The sequence below is a fragment of the Rhinolophus sinicus genome, linkage group LG10 (genome assembly GCF_036562045.2).
Source record: "Rhinolophus sinicus isolate RSC01 linkage group LG10, ASM3656204v1, whole genome shotgun sequence".
In the NCBI taxonomy this organism is placed as follows: domain Eukaryota; kingdom Metazoa; phylum Chordata; class Mammalia; order Chiroptera; family Rhinolophidae; genus Rhinolophus; species Rhinolophus sinicus.
Window position 1 is genome coordinate 42,484,427 of NC_133759.1, and position 17,003 is coordinate 42,501,429.

Below are 17,003 nucleotides of genomic sequence, written 5' to 3' on the forward strand. Positions count from 1 at the left end.
CAACTTGTGACAGTTCAAACTGTCCCCAGACATTGCCAAATGTCTCCTGGGAGGCAAAATTCCCTGGTGAGAACCATCGCTCTAGAGTAAGAACTACTCTGGTCCCATTCTGATAAAGTTTTATAAATGTCTAATCACATATTGTACACCTGAAACTAATATAATATTGTATGTCAATAGTAATTGGGGAAGAAAGAAGAAAAAAAAAGGAGCCGAAAGCCCAGCCCTGACAAGATCTACAGGGATGCCAGAGCTTAGAATCTTAAGTCCTACTGGGTCCTATTAAGTTAGAGGAGCTTGGAAAACAGGTTGGGATCTCCAAAGAACTGCACTAGAAAACATACAATTGAACCTATATAAGTTTAAGGTGGTCAGTAATTGAACTACTTATTAAAATAAAAACCAACATTCTTCAAAGGAAGATAACAGAATCCAGAGTGTCTACAATATAGTGTCCACAATACTCAATCACAATCCACAACAGACAACCCAAAACTACCAGACGTGTAACAAACAAACAAACAAACAAACAAAAAACACAGGAAAATATGATCCATATCTAAAGAAAATGTTGGATTTATCAAAGATTTTAAAGTAGCTCTTATAAATATATTCAAAGCATTAAAAGAAAATTAAAAAAACATTCAAAGAATAATAGCAGGAATTTGCATGAATAGGGATTCCTTTTTCAAAGCTTTCTCAGTCTTCTGTGTGAGGAAGGGAATAGTGGTAAGAGGCCCACCTCGGAGGGCATTTTATTAACCCAGCGGAGGCTGCCTTGTGCCTCAGTTGTTTAGGCTCCATTTAAATTAGTGTGTTCAACATTGGTGGATACTCTCCAAGTGGGGGACTGACAAATTAGAGCAGACAAGTCGAGAAAGAATAAGCAAATGAAAGAATGAATGAATGAATGTGTTAACATTGGGAACCAGGAGAGTAGAGAACTGTCCCAACGTGGAGGGAAGGAGCTTCCCTGTTACAGGAGAGGCCCATCAGCAGCTGACCAGGTTACTACAGAGGGGATTCCTGCACTGGAGGAGGACTAAATCCGCCCAGTGCTGAGATTCTAGGATTCCTCCAAAGCAGTTACGGAGGCCTGTGCTGCTCAAGTCTCCACAGCCAGGACTGCCAGCACAGCACTGGGTAGAGCCAGAGTGAGCCCCGGCAAATCAGATACAATGCAGAGTTTCGGCACTGTATCCTTTACACGGCCGAGTCTGACTCCCCTGGTTCAAGTGCTACCTGTGCAGGTACGAGGCAAGTGCTTTAACCTTTCAGAACCTCAGTCCTCTCATCTGTAAACCTTTTAGGACATAGGTTTTAAAATTGTCGGCACCTGAGAGACAGGCAACTCCCATGGTCATGGAACCTTACAGACTTACCTTCTTGGTCCTGAGAATTTAATTATACAGCACTTAGCCCCTGGGTTTAGAACGTGGTAATTTTCAATAACTATTTGCTGATTGAGTGAATCAGATAAATTAAATGACAAGTTGATAAAGCACAGAGCCTGACACAGAATCAACCACCAAGAAGTGATAGCTACATCACCTACCCTATCAAGCAGCTCTTCAACCAGCAAGACTGAGGTTAAGAAGGTGCTGCTGAGACCGCTGGGAAAAAATCACAAAACTTCACCTGGAGTAAACCTGTGTCTGAAAGAATTTAATGAGGCACCCCAGCGACGCACAGAATCTTGGTGTAGTATACAGGGATTCTGATTCCACAGACAGGTAACTTTTAAGACATTTCAAGCAGTCAAGAAAAGAAGAAACATTCACTACTTTTCTTACGTGCATATGATATCAGATCAATAATGCATCTCTAACTCTTGAAGAGTTTACCTGATGACCGGAAGGAGCCAACCTGTGTCAGGTGAATTTCTACCCCAGCACCGCCCTTCACCACTGTGGTCACTGACTTAATTACGTGTCTCTCCCAGGAGGCTGTCATCTCCTTGAAGACAAGAACCATGTGTGAGCTGATGCTGCACCTCCACTGCCTGGTACTGAGTGGAAAACAAAGCAATGTTGGTGGAGCGGTGACCCTCACCCAGAATCAAATATGCCAAAAAGAACCGTGGGGGGTTTTCAGTCCCACAAGGGCAGTCCCCATGTCAGTGAGGTTTGCAATATTTTCAGAAACATATCCAATATTTCTAAGTCGACGTAATTTTGTAACTTTCACTTTGGAAGTCCAAAGCCAAGAGGCCCATGTTTCCCTGGGTCTGTGCCTGGAACCAGAGTACACTGCCACCAGGTGGCAGCAATTTCACAGTCACATCCACGAGGTTCCTCAGGTAGGGCTTTAAACCAGGGTCTTGTTTTTCCCGGTTTGTCCTCCTGTGAGGTGGGGAGGCAGGGTGTTCTGAAGTGCTCTCACTGCTTGGGCATCCTCCTACCCCACCCCCAGGATCTGGGCATCTTAGTGGTGGCTCCAGTTCCCCCCATAGAGGCCGACTTGGGGAGCGTGTGCATGCCCTGGGAAAGCAGACCCTGCAGTCTGGATCCGTGACAGGTCCTTCTGTTCTTGCCCTGAAAACACACACTTGAAAGACAATGATGAGTGAGAGTGGCAGGAATCTGGGGCAGGGAAAAATGTGATTTCCTGCAAGAGCCCCCCCTCCATGCTCCAAAGACTGAAAAGATAGAACATAAAAATTTGAGAGGAAAAAAAAAAAATCGAGTGGAAGCACTTCACACTTCAGCGAGAACACAGGGCTGAGAGTGAAGACAAATAGATGTTTAGAAAGTTATAACAGACCACGGAATGCAAATTGCCAGGGGACAAAGAAGGCAAGCTGCTGTGTCGCTTCAAGTTCTTGATGAGAAACTTAATTTACTGGATCCAACAATAAAGGGCCTCGGTTCCGAGTTCAAAGCCTCCCCCTTGGGCTGTGGGGCCCTGACTTGTCCTGCCCAGCGCCAGTGACATGGAGGCAATATGAGGAACACCACTGGTGTTCCTGGAGCCCTCGCTGTGTGCCAGGCCCTGGGCTGGGCACCAAAAATGAGGACTAGGAGAGCTTTCACATTCACGTGCACACTTGCCTCATAGCTGCCGTGTGTGGCAGGTATTCTTCCCGCCAAAGGCCCCAGGCTTTTGCACCAATCAGGCACCCCGTGTCCCTTTAGAAATGTAAATGACCAGCTTTGAAAATACCTTTGAGCAAATAAATGTTTAGTCCTTTCTCTCCCAAACAAACAAACAAACAAAAAGAAATGTAAATGACCAGCAAATGTGTGTGTCTGAGCCCATGTAAGCAATAGGGAATGGGAGCTGGAGCCGCACTGGCATGGAGATGATGGAGAGACCTCCAGGCTGCTGGCGCTCCGTATCATTCTGGTTGGGATGGGGGGGGGTGGGGGGGCCTATCCTATGAGGCAGGAAGGCAGCCCAGGACTCTCTTTCTCTTGTGGGCCATTGTCTTTCCTCTCCCTGCTGACCTGCACAGGCCCCAGGTCCCAGACTTCACGAAACCCAAACACGTTTGCAGAGAAGTAAAGGTCTGATGGTAACATGCAACCCACACAGCCATTACTGGAGTCTCGGGGCAGGGCTGCCCCTTCAGGCTGCAGGAGAGACAAGGCAATTAGGGGTTCTGTCTCAAGCCTGCCGCAGTCAGCGATCAGCCCGCCCCCAGGCCTCCTGCCAAGTAAGCCCCTGAGACGGCAAGAGAAAGTGATGGCATGAATGCAGCCACTTTATATCAGCTGGAATGTTTATATCAGCTGGAATAAAAGGCTTGAGTCCTTGACAGATTTTGGCACAAGGACCGTTACCAATAACAAATCGCTCCGTTCTTCTCAAAAGAACAAAAGAAAGGATGAGAAGCTCTGATCTCGCCCAACCCCACTTCCCTCTTCTTAAAGGGAGAGAAATTCAGGTGAGGAGAGGTGAGACTCTGCCCTCCTATACCAGACTATGGGCTCCTGGGGGGAAAGGCGGAGTCTTATTCACTCTGCACACTGTGTGCCTGGCACACGTACCCATGAAATAGGCATTTGTGGAATAAACTAAGGAACAGCTTTGCTGGGCTCTGGCAGCAGATGAGTGGCACACAGGACTATGGGACGCCTGTCCTCATGGAGTTTGCAGACTAGGGAGGACTCCCAAGGAATGCTCATTTCACCCCCTGCTGGCCCTCAGTACACCTAAGACCACCCTCACCCCCAGGGACGGGATGGTGCAGCCCAGGGGACCGATGGGGTTCAGTGGCCAGAAATCTGACTGTGCCCTGGGTTCCCCTTCTGACCAGCCCTCTAGACCTCCCTGGGGCGCACCTTCCCCAATCATTACTCCTTTCCATCTCTCCACGCTAGGTGGCTGCAAAGTCAACCCTTTAGTCCCTCTTAGCCAAGGGAGGCCTGAACACTGCAGCTTCTAGGTCAGCCCCAAGAAAGTAGGGAGTTCATGCTCCCAGACCAGCCAAACCACCAGGCCTGGTGAAACTTCCTGGGGACATTCCTCCCTAGTGCAATTTAAGTGCAAACGGGAAACTAAGTCAGGATGAATACTCAGAAAAAGAAAATGTGGACTTGCTAAAAGGAGAACACTAGTGAGAGACACAAGACCAAGCCTTTTACCAACCTCCTGATAAAATATTTCCAGCCAGCAGCTCTCCTGACCTACTTTCTCTAACTTTGAGAGCCGTGCCTCAGTTGTCTCGAGGGGGACCACATGGCTACCAGAAGTCCTAACACCCAGGATGTCTCTCCAGACCTTGGCTGCAGCTCAAACAATAATAATTATGAAGACTTGGTTTTGACATGGTTAATGGCCTGGGTTTTTTCCTAACGCACATTAAAATAAATATATAACCATAAAAGGAAAAAAGAAATTCCTCTGTCAACTGGGTCCTCATACTTTCACAGCCACCTGAGGGGTTAGGCAAGTACAAGCTGTGAGCCTCATTCTCGGGAAGCAGGGACTTGGCCCCAGAGAGGTGAGGAGCCTTGCTTGCGGCCACACCACCAGCAACGGGAGAGCAGGAATTGAAAACTCTGTCCTCCCGCTTCTCATGGTGTGAGGTATGCACAAATGGGAACAGTTGGAACTGGGTGGTTTCTTAAGACTTTACCTCCCTTCAGTTAGGAATTCTCCCATCCAGAACCCAGGAACCCTAAGGTCTAACTGGGTTGCTAAGTGGCTGTGTGGCCACAAGCAAGTAGGTCAGCCTCTCTGACCTGGATCTCTCTGTCTGTCAAGTGGACATTCTAGCTGGGGTCCTGTGATACTACTGACCTGTTCACAGGCTGCCTTCCCTCGGTGCCCTGAGACAAACCTTGTGTGACGCGCCAGCCACCAAAGTTTGAGGAGCCGTCAAGACCTCTCCTTGGACTCCACATGGCTGTGCACCCCGCCGCCAGCTTCTCAGCCCTCGGAGCAGAGTGAGAGCAGGTTCAAAGCTGCTCGCACCTCCCTTTCCAGCCATTCTGGGCCCTTCCTAGAACACACTGCACCTTCCAAACAACATCAGCTACATGGAGCCTTGTTTTCCTTTCCCTTTGGAGTCACTATCTTTACCTCTGCCCCAGACAATCAGCGATCACTGTTGCTTTTGGAGATACACACATATACAAAAGACACATACACAGAAACACAGACAAACACACATATGAGGTCGGACAATTAAGTTCATGAACTTGTTGCAACGCTGTTGCTAACCTTTTTTGATATCAGAAGGATTATTCATTATGCATTTGTACCAACTGGACAAACCATTTACCAAATTTACTATTTGGAAGTGCTGAAAAAGCTGCATGAAAAAGTTAGACAGCCTGAACTTTTCACCAACAATTCAGGGCTCTTGCATCATGACAATGCACCAGCTCACACGGCACTGTCTGTGAGGGAGTTTTTAGCCAGTAAACAAATAACTGTATTGGAACACCCTCTCTACACACCTGATCTGGCCCCTAATGACTTCTTTCTTTATCTGAAGATAAAGGAAATATTGAAAGGAAGACATTTTGATGATATTCAGGACATCAAGGGTAATATGACGACAGCTCTGATGGCCATTACAGAATAAGAGTTCCAAACCTGTTTTGAAGGGTGGACTAGGTGCTGACATCGGTGCATAGCTCCCCAAGGGGAGTATTTCGAAGGTGACCATAGTGATATCCAGCAATGAGGTATGTAGCACTTTTTCTAGGATGAGTTTGTGAACTTAATTGTCTGACCTCGTATACACACATTTTCTGGCCATCACTGAGAGAGAATCAAAAATTAGTACAGTTCACAGATCTGGTGAGTTAGAGGTTTTCAGACATTTTGCTAAGGCAACAGAACCTTTCTTAGGAACAGAACCTTTCTTCTAAAATCAAAATAGCTCTGGTTCTTATATTCATCCAGCAAACATTTATTGAGCACCTACTGTGCACCAGACACTAAACTAGCCAGGGACTTGGGACACAGTGGTGGGAAAAGCAGATACAGACCCTGTGTCTAAGCTGCCTTCTCAGTGAGGCTTCCCTGGCCATCCTGTTGGAAATCGCAGTCCTCTCCCCCCAGCACTCTTTCTTTGCTGCCACACTTTGTCTACACGGTCCTGCTCACCGTCGAATGGACTGCATGCTTTACTATGGAATTTTGTGTACTGTCTTCTTCCCCAAGTAAAGTATAAACCCCACGGGACAGGGATCACTGTTTTGCTGACTGTCTAGTGCTATACAACCAATACCTATGCTAACTAACACACAGTAGGTACTCAGAAAACACCTGCAGAGCGAACGAACGCACATGAAACAAATAAGTTATACATATCATACGTATGTATACAATTATATAAATATTTCACTGGAACATGATAAGTGCTTTGGAAAATAAGTACAGAACACTGGGGAGTGGGTGCATGTTTGGCAATTGGGAAAGATCTGCCTGACAAAGTGATGTTTAAACTGAGTCCTAAAGAGTAAGTGCGTTAGTCAGACAAGGTAGGGAGGGAAGGTCTGAGGGAGTAACAAGGAGCACTCCCAGCAGGCAAACAGCACGTGCAAGGATCCTGAGGAGGAAAGGAGGCTCATATCTGGAATGAACTGACAGAGGGGGACAGTGACAGGGATGATGGAGGAAGAAGGCAGCTCATGAAGGACCTTGGAGGCCTCGCCATTTGGATCTTATTCCAAAGACCACAGGAAATCCCAGAAGGGTTTTCAGCAAAGAAGTGCTCATCAGATTTTATATTAAAAAAAAACTCACTTTGCTGCTTGGTGGGGAGTGGCCTAGAGGGCTGAAGAGCCATTGCTGGAAGACCAGTTAGGACACTGTTATAGTTTTCACATGGGAGATGGTGGTGGCTTGGACCAGGCCGGTGGCAGCAGAGGCAGAGAGCATACGGATGGAGTGGGGGTCAAAGCCCATCAACTATCCGCTCACAGGAGTCTGAGAGTTGTCCAGCTCAGGGGTCAGCAAACTCTTTCTAGGAAAGGCCATGTAGCATATAGTTCAGGTTTTGCAGGCGTGCAGGAAAGAGCTACCACAGCGGGCTGATGTTGCTCTCCAGGAAGGCCTGCTTGCAGGGTCGTCTCTTGACTGGTCTTTGGGAACTCGGCTAAGATGCTCCCTAAGGTACAAAATGATTCAGTTGCTTTGTCTGCCTGGGGCCCTGAGTTCCGCAGCACCAGCCTGCATGGACTGTTTGTACAGCGATGTGATTTATGGTGAATACCTGCTTTCCTTCTTCGAGTCTGCAATTCTGATTGATCACGCAGGCAGAAAGGACCGTGTTTCCCCGAAAATAAGACCTAACCAGAAAATAAGCCCTAGCATGATTTTTCAGGAAGACATCCCCTGAACATAAGCCCTAATGCGTCTCTTGGAGCAAACCTTAATATAAGACCCAGTCTTATTTTCGGGGAAACACAGTACTTATGCACTTAGGAAAACACCCCCATTAAAAACCTGGACACTGAGTCGCAAGCAGGCTCTGGTGTGCGGAAACGCTCCCCACGTGCTGCTGCATTTTGATGCTGGAAGAAGGAGCAAGTTCCATGCAGCCCCTCCGGCAGGAGAATATAGGAAGTCTGTGGTGAATTCTTCTAGGCTCTGCCTGAAGTGTGTTGTTCTCTAAGTGATGATGGAAATAAACCACATCCAAGAGTGTAACTGCTTCTGAGTACTGTGAGTTCTTCTGGTGCATCACCGAATGAGTGCGTGTGTGTGCGTGTGTGTGTTGGATGTAACGGGGGGTGGTATTTCCATAGGACAGCCTTACAGATAAGAACTGGCCTGCGAGCTAAGGCCCAAAAGGAAGGAGATGGTAGGAAAGCAGGATGAGTAGGGCAGACGATCTGAATGGTGAACTCCTGGCTTCACATTTGTTCTGGGTGTGGATGGTGTGTTTTTACGTGCACGTGAGTACAGGCCAAGGCTCTGAGGTCAAAGGTGTTGAACAGGTTTTCCCAAACTTTTCTGATCATCAGAATCCCCTCGGAAGCTTGTTAATAGAAATGAGGGCCAGGTGCCATCTCAGAGCCCTGAAACTGAATCTCCAGGGGTGGGGCCTGGAGGCTGCATTTCAGTATGTTCCCAGATGATCAGCCAGGTGTGGAAAATGGGTGCTACTTGGGACTGGCTGACCGTAGGGACCGGGATAAAGAAGCCTGTGAGCAGAGGAAAGAACAGGAAATCTGTCCCGGATTAACGCAGAATTTGTAGATCTAACAAAGATACACAGACCAGTGATTTTTGGAAATAAGTTTTCCAAAACTGCTTTTCCAACTGAGCCTGTGCCATCAGAGGTTGGAGTAGGCAAGGCCAACATCAGGAGCTAATTTCCTTCTTCCTAGGGATTCTGCCTGCAATTCAGGATGCTGGTGGTGCCCCTGCCTGGGGCCCCTCAAGGCACGGCAATCCGAAACAGAAATGAGCCCACGTGGCCACTCCACCCCGTACTCAGTGCAGTGACATCAGGTACGTCTAAGTGGCACGAAGTAGCACTCCACAAACATTTCCACCCAATTGCTCCTAACAGCGCGTGGCCCGAAGCCTCAGACTGCAGACGAGATTTCTTGCAAGCCTCATGTTCTACTGAATGCAGATTCCACATCCTACTGCATGATCCATCTATGTCTGTTTTAATAGAAAAATGGGTGCCTCCGCACCCATTCAAATATCTTTGAGCATGTTATTTCACACGTTGGAATTATGTGGGGACCTCTGAAAGATACTGATACCTCAGACCCAGCCCCAGAAAGTATAATTTAATTGGGCTGGGTTGTGCTCTGAATATTGGGATTTTCTAAAGCATCGTAGGAGCTTCTAACAAGTAGTGGAGGTTGAGAACCCCTGGGCTGTAAGATGCTCTGTTTTCATCTCTTGTCTAACATACCCCAGGCTCAGCACCATGTACCCACTTCGAAAAGCTTACATAAATATTCACTACCCGCTATTCGGAATAGCCAATGCCTTACCAAAGACAACTATAGGCCAGTCAGTTTTCACCAATTATATCTTCCTGTGAGTTACCCTACAAAGAAAATCGATCACCAACAAAGTCCCAGTTTCTGTCACTGAGATGCACGGCTGCCAAGATCTGTGATCTTGGGTGTGTGGGGGGGGACAGCATGTTTTATTTTCAATAACCTTTAACCAAAATATAGCATTTCCTTCAAGTATGACGGCAGACAACACAGTACTGTAAGCAATAGAAATCCCAGATATTTTCTTACCATGGTATAAATATCTCCAAATACCATTTATTCTCATTGGTGCTTTGAAATCATGGAAATTATTGGACCTACCGCCAGATGTTGCTATTTAATGTACTGATAAAGAAGCACATGTATTATTACGATGCCACAAATGTCTTTCTTAATGTTTTGGTGATTGTATTTCAATATATTTGATTTACTAGTATTTAATTTGTGCGTTGGAAATTATGATTCTGAACATAAAAGAGAAGGGGTCTACAGGCTTCCAATTGCTCTACCAACCATCAAGCCTCTGTGGCCGGCATTAGGGGCATGCAGAAGGCTTCCGAGTGCTGGCGGGCAGCTGTGCATTGAGCAAACGACTCTTACCTGTGGGTCCGAGAGCCGGGAGAGGTCAGGGTACAGGTAGAACTTGACGCCTTCCGACGCCCCAGGCAACGTGACCCCTCGGATCAGGAGGATCAGAAGCATGACATAGGGGAAGGTCGCGGTGACGTACACAACCTGCCCAGGAGAAGAGAGACAAGAATGAAGAAGGGGGAACAGAGGTGGGCAACATGGCAGACGCCTGTTGTCTCACTGAGCAAAGGGCTTCCCAGAGCAGCCATGAGAGGTGAACCCCGAACACAGATTAAGCTCCCGTCTCCTCTCTTGCCACCCCCCCCGAAGGGCTGGATCTTTCAGCGAGTATATTGAGTGCCTACAACGGTGCTTGATATCACTGATTTTCAAACATATTGGACCAAAATCCACAGGGAGTAACATATATACCACAGCCTGGTACATACTGAGCTGAAACCAGAAGTTTCACAAAATCAGTCACGCTTACATGTGTGATACACTCAGTATGTTCTATCACATTCTATTTCATTTATATATCACACTCTATTTCATTAAAAAAAAATAATAAAAGCTTGTCACGACCCTCTAAAATTTGTGTCATAATTCACCAACCGGCAAAGATCCACATTTTTGAAAAACACTGCTCTTAATGAAAACCAAGTTTTCATAGCCAAGGATAAGAGGGGACAGGATAGGATCGAAAAAGGAAGGGGAACTGTGTGGGGCAGGAGAGCCCTGGTGTTTTGCCTGGAATCATTTCAGTTTGGTCTGCTTGGAGGCAGGTAACTGGAGCTAGTGAACCTGACGGGCCCCTTTGCCCATGGATTAAGAGGAAGAATAAACATAGTGAAAGAAATAAAATCTTCCCTGAGCTTCCTCACAAAGAGGTTCTTAGAAGGCCAGGGACGTATCTTCACACACCATTGGAGTTCCCATCCTGCGGGCCATGACCCCAGCCTGAGCCCTGCAGGACGCAGTGTCCCCTGCAGTTCTGATTTTGTTCTCCTTTGTGACAATCTCTCCTCCAGTCACTTGGTTCCTTCTTCTAGGTGGGGCCTGCCTGTTGTATCTATTTAGATCAGCAACTTGCCAACATGTGGGGGCCACGGACACTTCTGAGACTCTGATGACAGCTATGGCCCTTTTTCCTCCCCCCGCCCCCCCAGGAGTGCATAGACACGGATATGTGTACAAGCTTTTGGACGGTTCAGAGATCCCAATTCCCCAGATTAAAAAAACCCTGTGCTCTAAGACCTACAATCTTAATTCCTCCAGCACTATGGTAGCCTCTTACCGCTTTCTATCTGAGTCTGTCTTTTACCAGTGGTACAGCTCTTCACGCCATTCATGCATTTATGCATTTACTCACTCGTCCACCTACTCACGCACACACCAGAGACACACTCCTATGTACCAAGCACTGAACTGGACCCTGGGACGTACAAATAAGAATGAGCCACAGACTGGACTTCAAGAGGTTTCCCCACTGACAGAAAGACAGACAGGTAATGCATTATGTAATCAGGGGAGTGGGAAGGATGGTAGAGAACAGCGAAGGGAATAGATAAACAGAGGGGCAGTCAGGGAGGGCTTCTTCAAGGAGGTGGTCCAGGTGTTGGCCTGTAAAGGATGAGAAAGAATTCAGGACATGGGAAATTGGGACAGAAGGAAGAAGAGAACAAATAAAATCCCATTACATGCCAAGCACTTTATATGTAACAAAAGAAATGGCTACACTGATACAGCATTTCCTCTTGGATTTTTTTCTTTTGCTATTCACTTTATTTTCATATAAATTAACACCCCAGAAAAAGCAAAATAGAAACACTAAAATATTGCACATAACAATTTTTGGCTTAAATGCCCTATTATTTCATTGAAGAATGGCTAAGATACACATCTGAGGGATTGAAGGGACAGAAAGATTACAAAACACCCCACTATTATTTCTTTGCATGTAAACTACTAACTGTACAAAAACTAAGAGGCTATACTTTATACAAGTACAAACATACATCATTTGGCTGGTAAGTGACAAAAAACCAATTTGAACCCAGTCCTCAAAAATAAGAAATAAGAACCAGCAGGGGCTAGTGTCAGCTGGTCCGGCTGACACAGACTGCAAGGCTGGATTATTCCCTCCAGACCCCGCCCCTAACCTACAATGACGGCACCATCCTCAGCCCACTCACAGCCCCGCCCCACCAATTCAGCATCCCTGTTTCCAAATCAACCATCTGCTCCATCAACACGGCAGTAGTCAGTATAAACAATCTCTCACGGTCATATGAGAGGGTGCCAAAAATATGTATACATATTTTAGTAAAGGAAAAAACTGTAATAAAATTGTAATAATATATACCGATAACAAGAGATGAATACAAGTCGTCTATACATTTTTTTGGCACCCTGGTATAACATAATCCAGAAAAGGTGAACACAAGTCAAATATATACTAAGGAGGCCAACAGTTGACATTAATAATAATAAATTAAAGGCCAGCAGTCAACAGGGTTGATGGTACCTGCCGAGAGAACTAACAGGGCTATAAAATCGCTGTTTCCCTGAGCTTTGTAGGCACAATCTATCATAGATCTTTAGTATTTCATGTAAATCCTTAGTTCTCTTCCTTCAAAATGAATCCCTCTGGTCAATCAGTTTAAGTCTATGAAAAGTCAGGCTAAAAATTGATTGCTTTCACTGAATAATTTCCACTTTCGTCTCTGTTGTATGGCAGAAGATAAATTAACCAGAATGCCCAGGACCTGGTTAATAACGCTGGCGTTCAACTATCTTAACCCCCAATGCTCACAAAACTTATAGAAAAGGACTATACCATGTAGGACCTAAGAACAACTGAAAATCATAGAAATTTGTCTTTCATCTGTGGGACCACTTGGATGTGACTAAACTCGTCGGTCATGCTCTGCCCAGTCTGTTTTGAGTGGACTAAGCCACTGGGGTGTCATTAAGAGGTCACATATAACCTGGCCAAATGCACCCTCACTGTGCCCCTGGCAACATATAGAGCAGAGTGTTTCTCAGTGACCACAGTGGCACAATTTATTAAATGGCTGCCGATGATTTTGAAGCAGTTCCGTTGTTTAGAGTTCTAAATGGAGGCTGTGCTTCTACATTACATTTAGGAGTATTACACTCCTTCCACTGGTACCCACACCTTGATTGTCACACTCATTCTATAAAACCATAAGGGAAATAAAATATGCAGATGAATTACTCAAAGACCACAGTGCAGACGATGAGTTAGGCTGCCAAAATGGAACCACTGGCTGGCAGGCGGTAGCTAGAAAAATTCCTTTGCAAGCTGAGGTTTGAGAGCCCTGAGTCAGGGTACAAAAGGTTTAGGGGCACCACGATACAAAGCACACAAGTGGAGCGGGGTATGAAGGTTCAAAATGCAATGCTGAGCATAGCCTGTATCTGTCACTGGTCCCAGCTCTCCTAAAAGCCCCTTCTACCCTCAGCCATACCAGACACTTGGATACAATCTTTGGTTTTTCCTGAGAACAGCTGCAGACTGTCCAAACAATACAGATCTTGTCACAGAGATTGTACATAAACTACACGCATCCTGTGTTCACGGCAGACATCACTAATTGATCACAACACTCTTTGCCGATACGCCTGGATGCAGCCTCACAACCCTCCACACAGGCAGCCCCCATAACCAGTTGTGAAGAAAGCCACTCTTGGCTACCCCTGATCTCATCTACTTTTCATTTATTCATTCACAGTTTCCTGCGGGTCCTTTGTCCCTGTCCTCAGAATATTAGACCGAGGTGTTGTGTTCAAGGAAAGAACAACTGAATGTGTGATGCATGACACCCACAGAAGGAGGGTGAACCCAGAAAAGGAGGCTAGAGAGACAGGCTGGAAGAGTCTTTGTGAAGGGATTCAGACTCTGGCTGATAATGGGATTGGAGCTGGGCCCTCAAAATAAGTAGGAATGGGAGAGGCTGAGTCGGCTGAGGAAGATGTGGAAGCAGCCAAGGGTGTGGACAAGGGCACAGAATCTTGTCCTTTGGGATGTCTAGGAGCCTCCAGGGGCTCCTCCAGGGGCTCATGCTGGATTAGTCTCATCTCTTTGCTCAGCTTCTTCCTGAGTGGTTCCAAGTCCTGCCCACTTGATCTCCACCCCCTCAGCCCCATCATCAGGGCCCTTCATCACTTTTCTTCTCGATCAGGTGACAGCCCCACACTGTCCACACTGCAGCCCAGGTTTCAAGCACACAAACCTGGCATGTGTCCTCCTGCTCCTGCGAGTCTTCCCCCCAAGCCCCACATTCAGGGGTGTGGGATATAGTGCAAAGGGTTGGGCTTTGAGCCAGGTGACCTCAGGCTCCAATCCTGGCTCTGCCCTGACGTGCTGTGTGGCTTCACCAGTCTCAACCCTTCCCCACCCACTCTGTTCTCCATGGTGCCAGCTTTCGCGCGTTGGGATCATGCCAGACTCCTCGGGCCCTCTTGCCTTTTCATGCTTCCCTTTGTCCAGAGTCACCAGCCCCAGCTCCTGGGCCACCCACGGTGTTAATCCTCACAGGGCTGAGGACTCCTCCAAGTCAGGGACCCTGGCCTCCAGCTGTGACATCACTGTCCTACCTGCTTTCTATGTCAGGTGGCCAAGGCCCTGAGTAGTCAATCAGCAGTGTCTCAGTCTCTCCCTCTTAACCTATAAACCGTGCCATCTGCCCACATGTTGTTGAGAGACTTAAGTGCCACGTCCTCCCGGACCCCTTCCCACATTCATCCCCCGTCATTCCAGCAGCCTCTCAGCACTAGAGCTGTTTTCCATCAGCTGTTGTTTTACTGCCTTCTAAGTTTAAGATTTTGAACATGTATGTCCCACAAGGAAAGAGAGTTTTGTCTTTCACGTTGCCCGCTGTACCCAGGACAGTAAATGGTATATAGAATGTGCTCGGTAAGTATTTGTTGGAAGGATAAACAAATCAGCAGGCTGAGACCTGGAACCCTGAGGTCAGAAGGCAGGGCTTCAGAAGACCACTTTGTGCTTCATCCATAATAAATGCTGGATCCACATAGAATGGGATTCAGAAAATTGAAATCGTATTTTAAGAGACATGTTTAAAGGAAATTACAAGAGATTTGGTTTTAAATTAAGATGAGTTCAGATATGGAAGGCAAGGAAATTCAGCTATAAGGTGCTTCCCAGCAAAGTTCAGTGTCTCATTCAAAACATCTGAGGTCCCAGGGTTTGTCTAGAAAAGCCGAGCAGGGCTCAGGCATTATGCTAAATTACAGCGTTTGGTGATGGGTGCATAAGGTCACTGACGAGGTACCATCAAGGCTTGCTGCTGAGGTCGCTGCCAGGGGTGGCTCAGACCCAGGCGGGTGGTCTAGTCTGTCAGACCTCTCAGGCTCCGAACTGAGACTCCTGCCCAAAGCACACCCCTCTGTTAGGAAAGAGTTGTTTTTTTTCACTATTGTTTAATTTCCTTTTAGCAGGTCAAGTCCTTCTGAATATAAAGGTTAGCACAATTGGTGGTAATTATACTGTATCCTGTTTTAATTGACTCTAATTGCTCATTTGCATTCCAATACAGGAATTGTGGGGTATTTTCTCCCTACTTCCAGGACACAGCTATTTATTTCGTAGAAGGGAGATTGTATGATCCTTGGGAATACCACACAAGTTTTGAAAGGGCTGCCCCTCCCTAAGTTTTCCAAGATAATGAGGTCAACTGGAAAGATGAGTGTTACTCCACAGGCATCAGGAAAGCAGGGTGGTGTGGGGGCAAGAACCCAGGACCACAGAGTCAGAAAATCCAATGAGCTGGATAGTTTGGGCAAGTTCCATACCCTCTCTGGACTGGCATTTGACCGTTTACAAAGAGGTAGGCGAAAACTCATGCAAACTTCAATCCCTCTTATACCATTTCCCCCCCTTTTTTGTGGGGTGCATATACATAAATCGCCTTTGTATTATTTACTTAATATTTTTTAAAAAATCAACAAACTCTTATATTAAATAAATATATGTAATAAGACAACTCAACACAATGAACAGAGAACCATTATTTCTTACCATAAATAGAGGGTACATGAAAAAATAAATGCAACACAAGTAAAATGTGATTAAATTCTAGCTAAAGGCTCTTAGTCTTCACGGTGTTTTCTCTTTGTTCAACAGCAAGAGTAGCAAGTGTCAGAGAGGCGTTAGACAATAAGCGGTGACACCTTCCTGTGTCTTTCACCGTAAGAGACGTGAAAAGGGAATGCTGTTTCATTATGTGATTGGATGTTTTAAAATCTGGGTTTACAGAATCATCCTGTGGACCAGCAGTAGGAAGAACATCCCTCATATTTGTGGGAAAGACTAGATGGATTCCTGAGGTCCTTCCCAGCAACCACGGTGCTTAGCCCATTGTCAATTGCAACCCTTCTCAAAAGACCAGGACTTCTTAATCCCCTTCATTTTTTGCTCCCATGCCCCTTCCCCATTCCATCTGGGAACCATCAATGTGTTCTCCACATCTATGAGTTTGTATCGGTTTTGTTTTTAGATTCCACATATAAGTGAAATTACACAGTACTTGTCTTTCTTTATTTGACTTATTTCACTTCGTATAATATTCTCTAGGTCCTACCATGTTGTCGTAAATGGCAAGATTTCATTCTTTTCATGGCTGAGTAATATTCCACCGTGTGTGTGTGTGTGTGTGTGTGTGTGTGTGTGGTCGGACAATTAAGTTCGTGAACTTGTTGCAATGATGTTGCTAACCTTTTTGGATATCAGAGGGATTATTCATTATGAGTCTGTACCAACTGGACAGTTAACCAAGTTTACTATTTGGAAGTGCTGAAAAGGCTGCGTGAAAAAGTTAAGACAACCTGAACTTTTTGACAACAATTCATGGCTCTTGTAGCACGACAAAGCACCAGCTCACACGGCACTGTCTGTGAGGGAGTTTTTAGCCAGTAAACAAATAACTGTATTGGAACACCCACCATACTCACCTGATCTGG

General features: G+C 46.2%; 1 protein-coding gene across 3 annotated transcripts in view; it reads right to left on the reverse strand.

Moving 5' to 3' along the window:
- Nucleotides 1–17,003, reverse strand: part of SLC6A11 (solute carrier family 6 member 11) — a 126,451-nt gene that overhangs the window by 57,810 nt on the left and 51,638 nt on the right. For all 3 annotated transcript variants that reach the window (XM_019732652.2, XM_019732651.2, XM_074312988.1), the window contains exon 6: nucleotides 10,026–10,160. In XM_019732652.2, coding sequence (XP_019588211.1) covers nucleotides 10,026–10,160 — 135 coding nt within the window. The remainder of the gene's footprint in view (nucleotides 1–10,025; nucleotides 10,161–17,003) is intronic.